The 20299-nt window shown below is 43.5% G+C and overlaps 1 protein-coding gene across 4 annotated transcripts in view; it reads left to right on the top strand.

The window, feature by feature from the left end:
• The first annotated feature begins 702 nt into the window (after positions 1–702).
• Positions 703–20299, top strand: part of celf5a (cugbp, Elav-like family member 5a) — a 192454-nt gene continuing 172857 nt past the window's right edge. For 3 of the 4 annotated variants that reach the window (XM_008289638.1, XM_008289639.1, XM_008289637.1), the window contains exons 1-2: positions 789–1146; positions 17208–17290. In XM_008289638.1, the coding sequence (XP_008287860.1) occupies positions 789–1146; positions 17208–17290 (441 nt within the window). Of the gene's footprint in view, positions 1147–17207; positions 17291–20299 lie in introns of all 4 variants that reach the window. The other variant, XM_008289640.1, reaches the window with a different exon arrangement.

Below are 20299 nucleotides of genomic sequence, written 5' to 3'. Positions count from 1 at the left end.
ACTGTAGGGCCTCAGCCTGTATTGTGATCAGGTGAAATGGAGCTTTTCAACATTTTTGTGGGGTTTGGTCTCTAGTATGTGGATGATACTACAGGTCTTAACTGCAGTTTCTGGTGTTGTTGGGTTGCTTTCGTACTGCTAAATCATGGTTCTTTCTGCTGCAGGGCACGTTGGCACAGTATTTGCTACCTTGGATGTGCTGTACACGGATGCTGTTTTTGTCTAATTTGACATTTGTGTTATTGTAAAGCACTTTGACCTTGTTTTCGAAAGGTGCTACATAAAGCTATTATCACCTAAACAGGGGAATCACTCGTGTAACAGTGGTGCTTTTCTTGCCACGACAAGTCAGGATGTCTGCTGGGGAATGTTTTCCATTGTGCTTGGCTATATAAAGGATTTGCCATAGTTGGTCACCAATAGTTTAAAAAACAAAGAAGCTGGTTTGAACACAGATTTTTTATTTATATTTTTTGCCCAAACTGTCCCTCCTGAGTTGAAGTGCTCCATAGATGCCACTGGGTGTCGCTCCAGAGTGTCTCATATCGCTCCTGTGCGCTTATTCCAACCAATATCACCCCCTCCTCCTCCTCCTCCTCCTCCTCCTCCTCTTTGCCTTACTATGTGTGCGTGTGTGTGTGCGTGTGTGTGTATGTGTGTGTGTGTGTTGTGTGTCGGATAGAAAGTCAGCCTGGTTTCCAGCTGAGTGCTTGCTCTCTCACAGTGTGTGTGTGCGTGTGTGTGTGTGTGTGTGTTGTCATTATTATCCACTCTGCTCCCAGCTCAGAATGGCCAGATTCACTCAGACTGAAACAAGAAGGCAGCATCATCCACAGCAGCCCCAGCCCGCTCACTCCAGCCTGGTTTTCACCGGACCGGGGGCACCACCGACCCAACAACCACTACTACTTATCCCACATCAGCACCAGTACCCTCAGATCACATTCCCGAAACCCATGAACGGGTCAGAACCCATTTCAATTCATCCGGAGAGCGGCAACATGAAAGACCAAGATGCCATTAAGCTGTTTATCGGGCAGATACCGCGGAACTTGGAGGAAAAAGACCTGAAACCCCTGTTTGAACAGTTTGGGAAAATCCACGAACTGACAGTTCTCAAGGACCGATACACCGGCATGCACAAAGGTAATGTGTCGCCCCTCGAATGGCCGCGAGGCCCATTTGAACCTTAATTATTGCTTATTACCTGCAGCTTTTCTACTGATTTGTGCCGAAATGCGTATATGTGCCACTTTTATTCTCACATTTGATCAGCTTTAGCCCGGGAATGATCAGCCCAAACAATTTGTCTGTATCATCCTGCTCATCATTGCTCAGGCTGTATTTCATCCAACATTCATGAGGTTTGGAATTTTGTCCCAGTTCTGATTGTTGTGCGTAAAAACTGCAAGTTTCTTCTCATTTTTCTATTTTGACAGAATTTTATAAGCGTTATCTGAGAATTCCACATTTTAGATCAGCCTCCCAGAAAAGGGAGGTTTACGCACAGCTCAAGATGAGTGCTTTCAATGCGAGGATTTGTTTTATTTTTATTGCAAATTGAGGAGTATTTTCTTAACGCGCTCCTAAGTGGGGCAGAGGCGCTCGGAAAGGATGCATTTTTAAAGAGCCTTCCCCTGCCAGTCCCATCTTTTTGCGGAGGGGCGGCATCATTTATTCATCCATATGCTTTCTTTAACATCTCCCCCATGTGCGAATGGAGCGGGCTGGGCGCAAAATATAACCCGACACGGTGGAATCAGTTCAATACTACAATGTCTCCAAAGGGCGCAAGAACTGTCACAAGATGACGGACGTCGCCGCGCAGAGTGGGGCAGTGATGCTGCGCTGCTTCTGCTTAAATGGGAGGCTGAGGGAGAGGCAGGGGGATGGAAATCCACTGAGCTGGCTACACACACACACACACACACACACATAAATATACAGTGACACTTTCCATCTTCCATAATGAAGTTGGTTAGTAAGAATATACGGTGTGGAAATCACTGCCTGGGTGGGAAAACCATTTCACAATACGTGCCACCCCCCCGCACCCACCCACCACCACTCCCCCTTCCAACGTTGATCCACGCAATGCAGACGTCACCATCATCATTATCATCGTCATCAACACCCATCAACACTTTTCACCCAACTTTAATTTTGTTGTTTGCACTCACAGAAAAACGTTTATCTGGTTGAAATAACAAAATGGCATCATGATAATAATGACAGCATCATAGTCATTAGTTTGATTGTAATCCTAATTTGAACACAGTTTGAAGCACCATTCACGTGTTCCAAAGGGGGAACCACAAAGATTAAGGCATGTTTATTTGAGGTTATTTTTTGCTGTGTGTGTGTGTGTGTGTGTGTGTGTGTGTGATTTTCATCTGTGTGTTTCTAAAGCTGCCCCATAGGAGTCACAGACCCAAAAAACACACAGCAGCCACGACTCTCATTTTTGCAACAACACTGCTGCAGAAAGCTTTTTTTTTTCTCTCTTTTTTTTTTTTTTTCATAATTCTGCTTCTCCCCTCTGGGATTCTTCATTTTTGCACTCCTGCAGAGCAGATGTTGATATGTGAAGGATGTTAGTGCAGGAGATAAGCCTTTTATTGCAGTGACATTTAGAAAAGACAAATGATAATGTATGACAGTAATGTAAATGCCATTTGCAAACATTGCACGGCGCGTTATGTCTTGTACGAAATCACCGTCGAAAGATATTAATTTTGTTATTATTACAAAGGTTGTCCACCACAGGCACGCAGCACTGAGTCCCTGTGTTGATCACAAAATGCTTGTGAAGGTTTTATACTGAATGTGGCTGCAGTTAGATTGAACTACCACGGCTCCTATTAGTCACATGTTTCATGCAGCTCCTGCAGCTGATGTTGTCAGCTTGGAGAAAGGAAGACATTTTTATTTTTTTTCCCAGAACACTCATTGGCCATTCGTTGGTATGTAGTTTGTTTTTTGTGCGTGTGTGTGCATGCATATACTGAAATGTCATTGCCCTGTCTTGCATAATGATTGCAGTATCTGGCTCCTGAGTGATTGTCACCTCAACATGGTGTCAGGGAAAAGAGGCTCTTCGATATGTAACACATGCAGGACATGTTTCCATCACATGCAACAACAAAAATCCTGATCTTAGGGAGATGTGCACATAATTCAAGTGTAGCATGAACAGCACAAAGCACATTGTTAGTCATGAATTTTCAATTATTACACTGAACTAATTGCTTAACTAGATTGTCTCTCACATTTGAAAAGTTTTTTCTCTGATTCCTTCTTCTTATTACACTAACTATCATCACTTTATTACATCATTCTACCCCTGGTGGTAAAGTAAAAAAAAAAAGAAGTGGAATCAAATCTTTTATTTTATTTATTTATTTTCCTAAATCTGTAATTGAGATGTAGGCTGGCTTTCAGTGAGAGTCTGTATGATCATCTCCTCAGTTTGAAATGCAAAACATAAACTCAAAAGAGACTTGTAACAAAGAGAAATCCCTTTTTAAATAGGAAAAGAAAAGTCCAATGAACTAAATGTCAGTCATGGGTTTTGTGGACATTTATTCTGTTTAATAAATAAATCAAAATCCCAAACATTAATCTGGTTGCATGCAGCTATACGAGGTCGTCTCTTTGATATACGCGAAAATGGTAAATTCCAAATGTTCATCTCAAAGTGAATGTTTATTCATTCATTTACAAACAAACTAATTCATTTCAGATACTTCTGTCAAATTAAGTGACTTAGAATCATAATGAAGCCTGGCTGCACAATTAACAATACGTAATCAAACTAATGTGTCAGTGATCTCTGATGAGGTTATTTTATAGTTAATTGTGTTATTAAGCAGAAACGGATTATGGCGTATGCATCCTGATGGAAACACTGGGACAGCATCCTCTAAGAGGCATATTCAGACTCACAAAGACGTTGATGGACACATACACTCACACTCACACACACACACACATACACACACTCACACACACACACACACACGCTATATTTTCATTATACTAAGTGTTGTTCATTTGTAGTCGTCGCACTTATTCTGTCATTTTGATTTTCATTTCATCCACAATGTGCTCTGTGTGTTTATTATTTCCTCTTTTCTTATGCAACTATTTTTCCCCTTGGTAATCCATGAGGGAAAACATGGAATTAGTTTGTAAAGCGTGATAATAATGCATGGCCATAATAACTTGACTCAAGAGGATTAGCAAATGTGCATTGTCTGAAGCAGCAGTCTCTTGGGTGATCAGCTGGTTGCCTCCCTAAACAGTGGCTGCCTCTGCCAATTAAAAATTCAGTCTAGTCTGCCTCTTCAAATGATTAATTCTGCCCACGCTGTCGATGGCCTGCCAATTATTGTCGCCCAATTGGTATTAATAGGTAGAGGATTTCCTGATGTTGAATTTATCACACACTGTGAAAACTTCTCCCTTTGGCTCTAATTAACGTCTACTTATAGCACATGCGGAACACATACTTTGACATTTGTGCACATGCATATATGCACAAAACAACGCTCTCTCTCTCTCGCTCTCTTTTTCTTTTTTTAAAACTTGTGCAGCATGCTCTACATCTGTTGTTTATTTCCCCAAATTAGCAGTTCAGCTTTGAAAGGCACCAGTTTATGGCTACATTCTCTCCTGTGAGTTGCCTTTGTGCAGTGAAGTAACATGCACTCGAATCAGATGGAAGGAGAACGTGTGATTCAGCAGAGCAGACAGACAAAATAATCCCTATGCTGCTCCAATCTGCTGGTCAAGGCAGTATCAATATTAAGTCCGTGTCGGGTATCGTTGTGTTAATGCATTTACAAATGGAGATATTGCCATAGACCCCAGCCAAGCAGAAGCACATTAAATCACAGAATAATCTAATGAAATATTTATTCAAGTTTTTATTTTTTTCCCCCTCTCCGAGCCAGTCTGATGGATAGGGTTTCTCTGTGAGTTAAAGAGGAGAGAAGGAAGGAAACAGGAACAGTTTGAACATAGAATATGCACCAAACCAAAGGGGTATGGTGCTATGAGACTGCACTTTTCCTTTATAAAGATGTAGCTTAAAGAGAATGGCATTGATTAAACAAAGCTCTGGTTTTGTTGAAGCCTCTCTCTCTCTCTCGCTCCTGTTTGATATTATGGAAGCGTGAGTGCATCTACACGTCTCCATATTGTGCGTGCCTTATGGAAAGTGTCAAAGATCACGGCACTGCTGTAGGACAGCATTACCCCAGAGAAAACAGATGGGATAAATTCACTTACAGACCATAAACAGAGCTGTAGATGTGACACGAATGGAACATACACAACACGCTGTGATAATATTACAGATTTAATAGAGATGAGTGTAGCTTAGGCCTTTTGACAGTATTGTATTTCTGCTAATGAAATTAAACAATTTCATAAAGGTTTTAAGAGGAAACAAATTCCGTTCTGTCTCGAGTGTGTGAGCCACAGGAAAAGAAAGAAACAAACAACAAAAAAAAGAACAATTCTCAGTCTCCATGCAGTTTTGTGCAGTGATTCGATTTAACAAATCTAGAATAAAATCTTCTGTCAGGGCTAGTGAGCGAAGGCCACCGAGCCAAGCTAATGCAGTAACAACACTCGCCTCGCAATCTTTAAACGTCTGTAAATATTGTAATAAGCAACAGGGCTTTCCTCATAAAAGATGCAGCAGCTCAACTGGTACTGACAGGCGCTATGGGCCTTGACTTCAGGATGAGGAGAGCTACCTCCCCCTCTCCTCTGCTCTTTTTCTGTTGGTTTCCCAAGGAGATTGGCAATCTTAGATGCCGACAAGGCCGCGCTCTGCTGGAGGTTAGTGTCCACGCACCAGACTCACCTGACTTTTATTCTGTCTCCACTTCTTTCTCCCTTAATCCCTGCCCGAGAGAGCCTTTCAGATGGATTGATTTCCTGCACCAATGCAACATTCATTATGGTTTGCAGTATATTATACTTTCAGTGTATTGGAAGTGCTGTTATTCCATGACCTTTGTGGAATACGTTTGCTCTTAATGGGTGCCTGGAGCAGGGGCAGATATGGAAAAGATGTACTATGAGGTCTAAGGGAAAGTATGGAGCGACTTTATCAGAGAGATTCATTTATGAAACCGACAGTGCCTGTACATTTCATTAGCTTTGTTGCACAGTGTGGGTTTTGTGTTTAAAGGCATGGCAGCACGAGTGCATGTGTAAAAACATTTAAAGTTTTTTGCATGTCAAATGCTTCGGATGGCAACCAGTATTTTAATTGGGGGGGTGAGTTAGATTTTAAAAAAAAAGAAAGAAAAAAGCTAAGAAACTTTAGTCTTTGCTGACTGTGCTAACGGTATTTTCACATTTTTAAAGGTAGGATTTTTGAGTTGCACTATTTCTGGCGTGTTGCAGGTCACATTTCTTCTCTAAAGGTAGAGTTGGCAGGAGTGTACCGCCTTCTTGTTCGTGCACAAAGGTCACAGCTATTTTCTTAGTCTAAATAGAGGGATAGAAGCCTATCTATTTTGTATGGGTAGCTTAGCAGAGAGTGCCATTGCCTACAGAGCAGAGTGTACTCTTATGAGGGGGGTTATAAAGGCACAGAGGGAGAAAAAAAAAAAAAGAGGAGGGAGCGAGGCAGGAGGGGGTCGGTGGTTTCTGTTAGAATAGCATGAGCTCTTTAATGTTGTGTTTGAGCCTGGCTGGGCACAGATTCATTTTAGAAGGAAAATGAAATAACAAGGGAGAGGGGAGAGAGGAGATTTTAATGCAATGTTTTGTGATAATCCCTCTCCATTTTGGAATGGTTCAGGAGAACTCATGCGATAAAGCCTTGTACAAGCCTGGAAAATAATAAGTTATTTGTCTTGCCTTATAGTACTGTGCCCTTGGAGGGCTCGCTAACCCCCGTGTTTTGGCCAAAAAACAATCACAGATTAGTCAAGCTGTCACATCTCTCTGATTGCCAAACGCTTGAGCCCTTGATGTTGGTGTGAATGAACAATGCGTAAATGTTGTACATGTATCTGCCTGCGAGTGCACGCGAACGCAAAGCTTTTGCGGATATGACTTAGCACTGTCACCCAATCCCTCTCTGTCATGCAGCCCAATGTGACAGAGAGGGATTGGACGGGGAGGATGGCACATGTATGCAGCGGGGTCCACGAGGCGAATGACAGACAGACACATGGCACAGAACAATGGATGTATGGACAGATGGATAAGTGGAGGGGGGAAAGATGAAGTGTTTGTCGGAGATGCGGAGACAAATGGGAGCTTTTATCCTCAGGCACTGGGAGGGTAGAGTGATGGTTCAGCTTGGGACATGGAGGATCCCTCTGACAGCCCCGGTGCCGTTTTGGGCACCAGAGGGCGGGATGGATGGAGGGTGCAGGAGGCAGAGGGCAAGTCTGGCAGATAAAATAATCACCTGAAAGCTGTTGACACGAGAAAATCCCTTTTATAACAGTAGTAATTCTAATATTACTACTGCAGCTGTTGGCGCTAATAAAACGCCTTCTACTGCTGGTCTTAGAGGTGATTCACTATTTTATGTTTATCATTACTCATCAGATCAAAGCAGCAATAATAAAGCACCTATTAATTAACAACTAAATAGATGTTGCTAAAAAAGAAAAAGGCAGCATCTTGACAACACGGCTAATTAAGACAACAGGAAGCAGTGTTGCAATGTTGCGTCCTACGGATACGAAGCGATCCCCAAAATGCAAGGAAGACACAATTTAGATTGGAAAAATGTCTGCGAATGCTCAGGTCCGTGAGGGATGTGTGAAGATACATGCCGCTCAGCACGGTTATAAATAGAAATTCAGTGGTATTTCCGAAAATAGGTTAAGCTGCCATCGCTGCACTGCTGGCATGACATCACTGATTGCCTGCCAGCCTCCCCCAAAAGACTGCTCCCGTACTGTGCTCAAAAAGAGGGAGGGAATCGTGTGTGTGGGGGTGAAGAGACGGAGGGAGCATCTGTGGGGGCGACCCCACCACCACCACCACCCCCACTACCACCTTCATTTCCAGCGCCTCCCCCACCTTCCTCGCACCCCCGTCCTCCCATCGCTCAGCCGTCCCTTCCCCTTCTCGCTCCTTCCATCCATCTTTCACGCCGAAAGGAGCGACGCTGTAGCCAACAGTCTCTGTGCTTTATTGCCAGTGACACAAACTGGTCAGATGCTTTGTACCGGAGATGTATCGCGTCCACATTTTTTCTTTTCTTTTTTCTATTTAGTGTGATACAAGCAAATTGTATGCCAGATAGCGCAGAAGAGGGAGATGAAAGACGGAATTTGTGTTTTCTTTTTTGATGATCAAATGTTAATTTGGTTGAATGAGCGCAGTGTATGGACTTTATGCGAGTTCCAACATGGCAGCCGATCTGTGGTTCACTGTTCGACGGTAGATCTGGCTTAATTAAAAAAGACTGCTCGGATTAATTAATGGCTGATGGGTTCTCATATCTGTTTTGTCAGCGCTTTGGGTTCGATTCAGAAGACTTTTTTCCCTTCGCTACTCCATCCTTCTATATGTCTGTCTATCTGTCTGTCTATCTTCTCGGCTGGTTATTAGCAGATCTGTATTTCTGGAATCCTCGGGGCTGAATGTGGTTACGAGGAAATATACGTCAATTAACACCCCGGTGCCTGCTTGTTAGTCACACCATTAGTGTTAATTATTAGTCCTCTCCAGCTTCAGTGGTGACATGAGATAAATAAAGAAAGCGGGGACAGGAACACAAGATCATATTTATTTTCTTAGAATGCTGGGTACAACTAAAAAAAAAAAAAAAAAACGGAACACAGCACTCGGAGCGTGCATTTAATCCAGAGAACAGCCATAAGAAGCAGAGGCCTCGTTGCAAGTTTGTTTATAAAGGCGTGTATAATTAGCATTCCCTCTTAAGGTTGCCTGTGTATAGCAAGATACTAATGAAGAGTGAGTGTGAGTGACTGTGTGTGTGTGTGTGTGTGTGTGTGTGTGTGGTTTTTTTGCCAGGTAGTTTTTTTTTCCCCCCCCCCTTCTACTCCTTACATCTCTTTCTTCCTCACCCTTCTTTCAATCAGTCCATCCAAGCAACCTCTGGGGGCCTTTGAAATGATGTCTTTAAAGGTAACTTTCAATTTGTAAAATCAAAGTGACTGAGAACCTGATCCATCTCTGAGTCTGCAGTCGGCTCGCAGCTGCCAGTCATCTCTGACTGTGGCTTCGCTATGATCAATCCGTCTGTCTCAAAGGTTTAGATGCCTTTCACCTTTTTCGAAAGAGGACAGACGTTGCGAGGGAATGTTGCATCAAACGTGCCAATCAGAAACATTAAGTGAAGACTTTGCATCAGTGGAAACTTATTGTAGAGTTTGTGCAGCAAGAGGCGATTTTTATGATTTCCTTTTCGTGCGGTCCTGTTTGTTTGCGGTACATGAGGACGAGGAGATGCAGATTTTCTGACTTTGAGTCGGGGTCGGGGGGGGCGGCGGTGGTGGTGGTGGTGGTGGGGACTCAGAGAAACTTTCATTGATTTCTGTAAATCTGTTGGCCGGAGCAGGCTTGGCTCGGGGGAAGGAAAAGGAGGGACGACGGGCCGGGACTTGGCAGGTAAACTCTTGTTGCCCTCCCAGAAGTAACACGGCAGGAGGCAGTAAGTGTGAACCTACACATTATTTACAGCTCCGTGAAACTCAATCCATTAACAGTGTCAATTAGCCCTCTCATCAGGGATGCAGGGCACTAGATGTATTTATAGATCGCGGCCGTGGCTTTAATAGAGGGACGGAGTGCCCAGATGGTCTACAAAAGTCGACGCTTACTTTAAGGTGCTGTATCTTAAAATGTTATCAAGCCCGCTTATTGACAAAGCTGTGGACGACTTGGGCTACGGCGCTGCGTCTGCTCCCAAACCACTTTATCTTTAACTTTATCGGAAACTGTATTTCTGTTTTAGGCCTCCTTAACGCCAGCACACCTACCATATGTAGTCATATGTCAACTTTTCAGAGAAATACTCTCTAAAGCTGGATTACATATGAAGCACACAACTGTTTAACCTCAGAAAAACACAATAGATTGTGGGTCTGAAGGTGTAAAAGTCTATCTCCCCGCGTCGTTATGATGGCTTATTTGCCCCTGTATTGATCCTGAAGCATGTCCAGAGCCTTTCACAAGGAATTTATTGCATTTGTCACACTCATTAGGCACTGCACGCCATGCCACAGCACGTGCGTCTATACATTCTGTACGTACACACTCGCGCACGCTGGCGGTCCTCTGGGATGCGCTGCCTATGGATCTGTTTGACTGCTTCTCGGAGGCTAGTGCAGTCTATGTGAGTGAGTAGCAACAAATCAATGGCTGAGGTCTCCTACTCAGGGGTCAGCAAGGATACCAGGGAGGGTGTGGGGGACTATTTCTTGCCCTCGTGATAGACACCGATGCTCCTCAGTGCTCCTGCCGTGTTCATCCTCCCCCCCCCCCCGGTTTATTGCTCAAGGTGACGGGATGATGGGAGGGAGGGTAGTGAAAGGAGAAATGGAGGAGGATTTGGAGCTGGATGCGGCAGAGATGAAGGGATGGAGTGATTGATGGAAGGAAGAGTGTAGCCAGATTCAGGATCAGGAGATGTTGAACGAGCACACTTGCTAGCTCCCTTTTAAGGTGACTGTCTGACTTAATTAAGGTTTACAGGTTACGCTAGGCTACTGCTTATATTACACCGTCATTACAAGCCCATTAGGCCCGGGCAGAGAAAATATTGTTGTCAGAACAATGACTGAGAGCATTTTGGAAAGTCCCTGCCAACTCCAGCTGTTCTTTATTAAACTTCTCTCTCTGCCCTCCTTCACCCCGAGCATTAGCACGATTTGTTTTACTGCGCGCACAGATCGAGGATTTTTTTTTCCTTTTCTTTTTTCAAAAAGGAGGGAGTGATTATACGAGTTAAAAGATTCTCTGAGACCAGACTGATTACCCCCCTCATAGTCAATCTGTGCCACTGCGCCTCCTGCCTCCCTGACTGGCAATGATTCAGGTCATAATCACGTTGTATCGCTGCTGATGATGTGTGTTTCAGCTTCCGACCCCTCTGAAAGGCTATCAGTTCCCTCGGAGCCCCACATGGCAGTAAATGAAGTAAGCAAGTAATCTACCCACAGTGATAGCATTTTCCAAAGAGTGCAAATGATGTGTGAGGAAGCAGGCGAGACCGGTGCCAGGACTGGCTCGGTTTCTGCTACCTTCACACTTTCTGGCCAAGGAAATGCCACAGTGAGAGCAAGTTCACACTTTTTCATTACACTGGGGCAGCTTGGCTCCTCTGGGGCAGGGAGATGGAGAAAAGGGAGGCAGAGAGGGTATGAAAGGTGGAGTGAAAAGAGAAAAGGTTGTGGTTTAAACCAGCCCGGTCTCTTAGGGATTGCATTCACATTTGACAATTTTGCAGCACACCATTTACGTCCAACGCTAATGTTAAAATAAGACGTTCGTACTGAGCTCCTGCAGCTCATGTCACAGTCAGTCAGCAGTCAGTGGCAGAATAAATAAAGCTGTGTGTGCTCCTACCTTCAACCAGTCATATTTGTGGCTGAGGTAGCTATAGTTTGTTCTGAATATTATTAAAGTAAATAAATTCCAGCATGTCAGATGGACACAAAACCCCCCAAGAAAACCAAAGTGCAAAACTCTAATTCTGCCACATTCCTGCCAACACTTTTATGGATAGTAGCAAATTTACCGATCAAAAGAAGGAACCGTTGCTTTAATTTGTGAGTCCTCTGAGGTCAAAAGGCTGCGCAGTGATTTTACAAATGAATGACCCTCAGGGTTCAAAAGGTCAGCACTGTCATTGTGAAGCAGCGTTTGGTTTTCTTATGGCTTTGAGGTCGGGAATGGAAGCTCCTCTGTAGAGTTATTCATTGATGTATCGGGAATACAGTGATTTAGGACATGTTTGACCGTTAGTTAAATGTTTTAAATAATAATAATGATAATAACAAGGAGTATTAGCTTAAGTCACATGTAGCAGAATTGTCCTAACTTACTAACGTTACAGAGCTAAATTAAGATGGTGATTGAAGCTCATAAATGCTTGTGCGTTAATTCAGCCGTCCAGTGAGGCATTAGATTGTGACGTCGCTGCAGAGAAAGCTTTAGCGGCTCTACCAGCCAGCTAAATTTACAGTAAAACACTGGGCAACTGCAGACAGGGTTGCCAACTCTGTGAGATATTTTTTTTTTTTGGTGCGTAGGTGGAGGATCTAGTGAGATTTCTTCCAAATACAGTGGCGATGCAAATTTCCACAGACCTCACTGTGGACATATGGACTGTTTCTGCAGTAGGAAATGTCCTCATGAAGCAGACTGATAATTACATGGATTATCTATTCAGCTCCACTGTACTGAGCATTCTGAAAGGAGATGTCCAATTTTAAAGGCTTCTTTTTAAAAGTATCTCAAATTTATCTGCAAACCTACAAAACCTTGTCAAGCAAGAACAAATCACCAGATTATTATCGTGAATAGACGCCGTCAGAGGTCAGTGGGAAAATGGTCATTTTAACCAGCCGTGGAGAGGAGAGGCTGTGTTACATCTGAGGGTTAAAAAGTTCATCTCCATGAAAACACAACACAACTAGAAGGGCACTTAGAGAGCGTAGAAGGGCTTCTTGCTTTGCCCATGCTGCACCTCTGCACCAAGTTTTAGCAAAATCTGCTTTGTAGTACTTCTGCTGACAAACAAACAAATAGTAATGAAAGCATAATGCAGGCCTCTTTGGTGGAGGTAATAATACTAAAAATAATTAATATACATCACCTTAAATATGCTGCCTGAGGTGATGGAATAATTTTATTAGTTTGAATTTTTGGTGAACGCCCTGTCTGTCCATGTGCAATGATTGTTTATTTAACTACGGTCATGCATGGTACAAAAAAAAAGAAGTTTTTGTTGGTACATACTCAGGATTTTTTTGTTATTTTAGTGAATTTTTTAAGAGATTGTGCCCCCAATAAAGCAACTACTACAAGAATTGGAACATGAAAAATCCCTGTAACAATAAACTTGACAGGACAAGGTGTTTTATAGACTTACACTGTTTCTCATTACATTTGTGTTTCTATGTAGGACAAGATTTGGTTCAGGTTATTCTAAGGGGGAAACACATATCGACAGGGTAACACACTTGGACGCAAGACTGACCTAAAAGACGTTAGGATGTTGGACTAAAAATGAGTGTCAGGCACCTCAGATGATCATTTTTTTTTCCTGTGCAGTGTATCATAATTGGCAGCAGCCAATGCCGTATCTGGGACGATGTTAACGTTGTTGTGCCACATACATAAATGCACACAGCAGATTTCTCACTATGGAGATGCTCGTATTGATCTGTATTGATTGACTGCTGTACGATAGCCAGAACTATTTAACAAACTCCAAGGAAAGACAGCTGCAAGCAGTCAGTTACACTTCAGTTTCACTTTTTTTTTTGTCCTAGCCCATACAGAGATTTTACTATTGCCACCTAGGAGAGAAAAACTACATTATTGTATTTTATTGTCTATCCAGCAACACATAGATACGTTTTAACTTTAACATTAATGCCAAGATTACCTGAAGATTACAATTCATGCTTTTTACATCCTCCAATAAGTGGACTGTACATGTAGCTCTGTTCATACTGCAGTTGGGCCATTGCCCCTAATATCTAACACAGAGAAACAAACCAGTCAATATTTACAGGATATAGGTTGGGCTGCAGCACTGTGCCTGTTCCCGAGGTGGGCCGAGCACAGTAGGCGGATGTAACACGGGATATCTGGAGAATGTAGAACTTCCCACTGTGTCTGAGCTCCATCGATAGAAAGAAAACAAAAATCAAAGCACCTCCGAAGTCCTGCAGTGACTATTTCCATTACAGCTCTGTTAACGATGAAGGTGTGGATTGCCATGACTGTCCTTGTATTTTCTCCCCTCATACCAGACGTGTGTTTTACGCACAATTTGTTTTCCTTGCACATGTGCAGTCAGCATGCTTGTTGTGCGAACTGTCCCTCGGGAGAACACCTCGGGGACCCTGGTGGATATGGATGGATGAAAAGCATGAATTAGCCAATCATATGACAACGGTTCACAAGCTAATGTGCACCAGATTACCTGCAGCAGCCCAATTAAAATCAGTAGCACGGTTAAATATGTTGCGATTTAGTGAAATACTGTATGTTGCTAAAGTAAGATTCCACTTTGGAAAAGCTGTTTGAGGTGATGTTGAATAAAGCAAGTATTCGGCTAAGGAGTCTGTGCCCATTTTGGTCACATTAAGGTGTGTGCAGTGCAGTGTTTAGCTGTAGCTCTCTGTAAAAACATGAAAGATTTGTGAGACACAATCTTTTGATTCTGACTTACAAAGAAAAAGATGACAGTCAAAATACCTTTTTTGCGACACCGTGTAGTTCTATAAACTTTAGATTCTTTACACTCCAGGTGACAAGATCTGTGTATTTTGGAGCGACTTCAAAGCCTGTCCGGCACAAATACGCCCGCTGGCACTTAAAGAAAGCAGAGTAAGAGGTGGCTCACAGACCCACAAACCCAGCGGACACACACTAACACACACACACACACACACACACACATGCGACTGCGAACGACAAACGAGCAGGAATGCACTTCTTACTTACTCTGTCTCCCATTCTCCCGCTGCCTCCCTCACTCACTCGCTCTCTCTCCTCCATATCAGACTCTTTAATTACATGCCAATTCAAGGCAGCGGAGATGGAGAGACTCAGGCTTTTTTTTTTTTTTTTTTTCCCAGTACACAGTGCACACACTTAAAAATATATCATTAAGAAATAGGAGACGTTGGGGGATGAGAAAGAAGTTGGGAAAAGGAGAGGAGAGAAGAGGGAAGGGTGGCAAAGAGGAATGGAGTTTCTTCTCTTTGGAGCTGAAATCAATGTGCGAGATAAAGCTGTTTTAGGTTTCTGTCAGATGATGCAGAGGATCATCTCTTCACAGTGGGAAGGCTTCCCCCATTGCTGTGTCAGCAGGCTCTGATTACAGTGGCTTTTTGTTGTGTTTCAAACAATTTCATCATGCTCCCCCCACTCACACTTTTGCACTTGGTATGCAATGCAGCACTGGCAATTTGTACGTGTTTGGATTCCAATTATGGAGTTGTTAAAGCTTTTTCGCCTGTGGCCTGCAAATTCTTATTAAGCCATACATTAAAGAGCACGGAATCACATTTAAATGGAGTTCATGTTTCTCTTTTGTTTGCCAGTGTTGTGGTTGTTATTAATTTATTCTCAATGCCCTATGCATTACACATTAACAAATAAATCGCATTTGTGATTGTAATGCAAAATACTTGTTTCTTATTCAGAGATAGGGCCAGCATTTGTCAAGTAAACCAACAATAAGCCCACAGAGAGTGAAAAAGAGAGAAAAACAACCACAAAAATGGAGCCATTCCCTCCTATTACCCTCACCCGTTTAAGAAACAAACAAACAAACAAGCCAAAAACAGCGATGTTCCACAGCCTTGCTGTTTCTGTACCCGTTGATGCAGAAGAGGGGCGGTGAATTAGACAGCAGTGTGAGTGATTTACTTGCTGGTGGCCATTGGAAATCATTAGGTTAGGGGTGCTGGGACAAGAGGGGCTGTGGGGAGGGCTGCACCGTGACACCAGTGCTACAGTCAGCGACCTCAGAGGTCACGACCCTGGGCAGACTCCATCACTGTCTGTCTTTCACACACTGAAATGCAACGGCAGTGTGCAGACAAGCTGCCCTAAACTAAAGGAGAAGCTTCATGCAGTAAAACGGAATGTGATTTTAAATAATAGTGATAAAATGTTGTACTGTATATGCAGGTGCAGGCATGCAAGCCCATGCTGTGGATAGTAAATGATTTGAGCAGCAAGGCGAAACAGGTTCCCCCCCGAACAGTCAATGGATCAATAACTTACATGGCATTTTAACCCTTCTTTTCAATACAGTCTTGACGAGGTTACAGTGACACAGTCATAGTGCAAAGGTCAATGAAATGGCCAAAAAAAAAGGAACACATACACTTTTCTATATGTGTGTCCTGAGGCACAAAAAGAAAAAAAAATGGTGCATGGATAAGGAAAAGTGAGCTGGTATGAAACAAGAAAAACAGATTGGAATATTGTCCGTGTAAAGACACTTAATACATCACCACCCACTGAATACATTTGGCTGTTGAAATGAGATCCAAAAAAAATGCAGTGGCTGCTAATAAACCATCTTCAGAGTGGCAGAAATATGATGCATGCTAACCCATATGAACCTCATTAATAGAACACAAGCAAATCTATTTATTCAGATAGTCAGGGGGAAAATGATTGCCTCAATACTCCATCTGGTTTCCCTCCATCTCCATCCTTCTCTTCTCTTCTCTTCTCTTCTCTTCTCTTCTCTTCTCTTCTCTTCTCTTCTCTTCTCTTCTCTTCTCTTCTCTTCTCTTCTCTTCGTGTGCAGTGGATATGACAGATGTTGTACGTATGTGCATGACTCCCATTGGTCCTTGGCTGATGTGTGCGACTGTGAGTCTTGCATTTAGGCATTCACCCAGGAGAGTTTTAACATCACCTCTCTTCTCTGTCAGTGTCTCCCCTCCTCCTCTATCTCTAAACTGATCTCATCCCTCCTTTTCTACGCCGCTCAGTTCTCTCCTGCGGTCCCGTTTCTTTTGTCTCCGCCGCTGTCACAAACATTCAGGGTGAGGACACTGGCCAGGCTGCTGGGAGCTCTGGACAGGACGTGGCACTAGGGATGGGGAGGCTGGACAGGCCTGGCAATTCATGCAAATAATCCTCTGCTCATCTCTTAAGTTTTTGTCGGTGTTGTCGTCTCTTCTCTTCGTTTGCCACCGTAGAAAATTGTCCACATGTAGTCTTGGACGGTTGCCTGCTTTTATTAGCCGGCGCTGTTTATTTAAAGAAATGTTTGCAGGGAGTTTTCACTAACTCATGAGGCACTTCTGTACAGATCAGGTTCCTTAAGTGTTCCGTAATTGTCCAATTGCTTCAATTCGTTTTCATTAATGTCCTCGTATTCTTACATTTTAATTTGGTTCTCAATTATTTTTTTGTGCATTATTTATGCTATTATGCTAGTTCTGGTTTTAATGTGATTCTAATCAGGTTGTGCTGTGCCGCCGTTGCAGGTTGTGCGTTCCTCACCTACTGCGCCCGAGAGTCGGCCATCAAGGCCCAGAACGCCCTCCACGAACAGAAAACACTGCCAGGGGTAAGTGTCTGCCTCTCTCTCCCCTCCTCTCCTCGCTCTCCCTTCTCTTTTTCTCTCTATGGTGGTCAGCCATGCCATCTGCACCCGGCTGCACACCAGCCGGCATTCTCCTTGTATAGTCCCAGAGATGAAAAACACTTTGGAAGGCAATTCAATCAATAGCTCAGCCTTTTGAAGGCCCGGTTTCAACTTTTCCATGTGTCTGTTCTCGAGGGAATATGGCCAGCATTGATCAGGCCCACTCTGCCTCGTACTTTTAAAGCAACACCATAGAAGGCTGTAGAGAGCTGCGCATTTCTGGAAAGCTGAGCAGAACCCCCCCCCCCCCAAAAAAACAAAAAAAAAAAACATGTCAAACTGCGTTCATCTGCATTGCATGTATTTGTGTAATTTGTTTGTGCATGAAAGCTGCGAGATCCTGTTAGTGTCGAGACAATGACGGAGGGAAGGAGGGATGTGTAGAAGTGACTCCCCACAGAGGCAGCGTAGCTTAACATGTTCAGATCAAGCCTGCACCAGGGAGGAACATCAGTAAAGATCCATTCATCCCCTACCTCCCCCCCCCACCATACCTCCCTCCTCCACACCCCCAGCAGCCCCTCTGATGGAAGACAAAGAGCCTGAGAAAACCCAGCCAAAAGGCACATGTTTGAGATTAAGCATGCAAATACATCTACCAACTTTGAACAATTTTTTTTTTCTCTTCCTGGTGGCTTCCTTGAAAAACAAGTTGTTTCGTTTATCCTGCAAATTAGCCAAGCGTGAGGCTAGAGGGCATTATTCTGCTGCTTTTTTTTATTTTTTTTTTTGCTTTGCATTTGAATAATAAGACGAAAGACACAGAGAGAGAGACAGAAAGAGAGAGAGAGAGGACAAAAACTTCTTCCACACAATGCCAGAGGATGTGTTTATGAGAGGTTATAAATGTGTTCAGCAATGTATTGCCAAAAAGGAAGATTTGACTCTGTTGATTTTTGTCTTTTGGTTTGAGTTTTTTTTTCCTTCAAGGTTTTCCTCTCACGTCTCATAGTCATTAATAACATCTCTCCTTGCCAGCCTGGCAGGGCATCCATTAGGGTTGACCTGCCATTGGGATTAAGTACTTGTTGTGGCTGAATGTATAAATGAGGGGCACGAGGGCACAGATATAGATGCTAACAAGTCGGCTGCTCTCCCTTCTTGACTTGTTCCAAGAGACGAGCAGATCTTCAAACCATCTGGCCTCTGAAAGGTTTAACAATCATCTGAATGGAGGGGGAAAAAAAAAAAGGGGGTTGTGCACGCAGAGAATTTGCAAACACAGCCTTGCATGTTGCATTTCTCACGCACGGCTTCTGAAAGCTTCTGCTTGCGCAAGCTCACACACGAAAGTTGCCATGTTTCACTCGTGAGAAATAAAAACCTTTTCCTTGTACCTTTCAGTCCTGCTTTAGCCCTCCCGCTGACTTCCCCTTTACCCCACCCAGTCCTGTCCACCCACATCCTCCTGTCTCTCTCTCTCTCTATCTCCCCCCCTCCTGCCTCCCCCACTCTCCCACTGCTCCACTGCTGCTGCTCTTCCTGAGACAGAGCGTGTCATAGAAATGTAACAGGCAGACGTTGATGGGTGTCAGGCTGAGGTTGCTCTACTGTTCCCTTCCCTTCAACTTCACTCACTGGCACACACAAACACCAGCGGTCCAAGGAAACGCAGGCGTCGAGCGCTGTAACGCTGCAGCCACACATAGGTACAAGGCACACTCTGCAAAAACACCAGTGGCCCTAAACATCCTATACGTGCCGACGAGATCTGCGAACACAAACGCTCAGTTTAGGATAGTATTCAGCGATACAGCAAACAGAAACTACTTCATCCGCTCTGTGTTTGTGTGTTCGACTGCCCTCCCATAGCTTCCCCTGTCCTCCCCTCTTGAGCCTTCCTCCCCTTAAATCTTTTGCGATATGACCCCTGTTGCTTCGCCGCTTGATGGTAAGTAGATCTGCCAGTTGTTTGTTTGCAAAATCCTGCTTGATATGCAGTTTGCCAGGGGCTATGGTGTAATTAATGTAAACTAGGAATTCTCCAGAGATGGGTTATGAGTTATTAACGTCTCATCCATATCTGTTATTTTAAATGTCTGAATATGAATTCATGCCAAACCACCCCCAAAAAAATGCTGCTGTACTTTACTTGCTTGCAAATGACTAGAACCGTGTATTAAAACTGCGCCACCCAACAAGCTTTTCTGAATCTCATGCAGCGTCTACAAACAAGCAACTCCCTCCTCCTACACACACACACACACACGACAGCATGGACACCAATCAGCATGCACACACTTGAATTTCATGAGATGGGATGTTTTGTATTTTTTTTTTTGGGTAAGCCTCTAATTGGAGGGCCTGGGTACAAACTCTATGTCTGCTGTACTGCCCTTGGGCAAAGCACCGAATCTCTGACTTCTGCTTTGTTTTTTTTTCATGTTGAGAGGGGCAGCAGAAACGGACTTTAAGATTCCAGTCCAGGTTGATTTGGCATCACCTGCCGTTTACTGGTGGTGGAGTTCAGTATTGACCATTAGGGCAGCAAACGTGTGCAAAAAGCTTTGGCGGAAGACAAGCAAACTCTGTGGACACAAACAAACTGTGGAGGTGACAAGATTAAAAGTGGGAGCTGCAGAAAAAGATCACAGTGAGTTGTGTTGTTGTGTGAGTAGTCATGATTACATTTAGCGTTATTTGAAAATACTCTGGCTTTTGTCGTTTTATTACTTTCAATACATGAGTTTTTGAAAAGTTTCCAATCCACAGAAATGAAAACTGCATAGAGAGGTATAGAATTGACTATAAGCAGTGCCCAAAAAGAGGATTTGACTGTGAAGTTAACTTTTTTTTTCAACTTAAAATCCTCTTTTAAAGCTCTCACATATACATATTGCATGTGCGGCACACGGAGTCCCACAAACACACACAAGCCAGTGTCATCAGGAAGAAGCACTGGTGTTCTTGAATGTTATTATCCATGTCCCC

This window comes from Stegastes partitus, unplaced genomic scaffold (assembly GCF_000690725.1).
Source record: "Stegastes partitus isolate 25-593 unplaced genomic scaffold, Stegastes_partitus-1.0.2 Scaffold627, whole genome shotgun sequence".
In the NCBI taxonomy this organism is placed as follows: Eukaryota; Metazoa; Chordata; class Actinopteri; family Pomacentridae; genus Stegastes; species Stegastes partitus.
The sequence above is the reverse complement of the archived record's forward strand: the minus strand, read 5'-3'. Positions and strand labels throughout refer to the sequence as shown.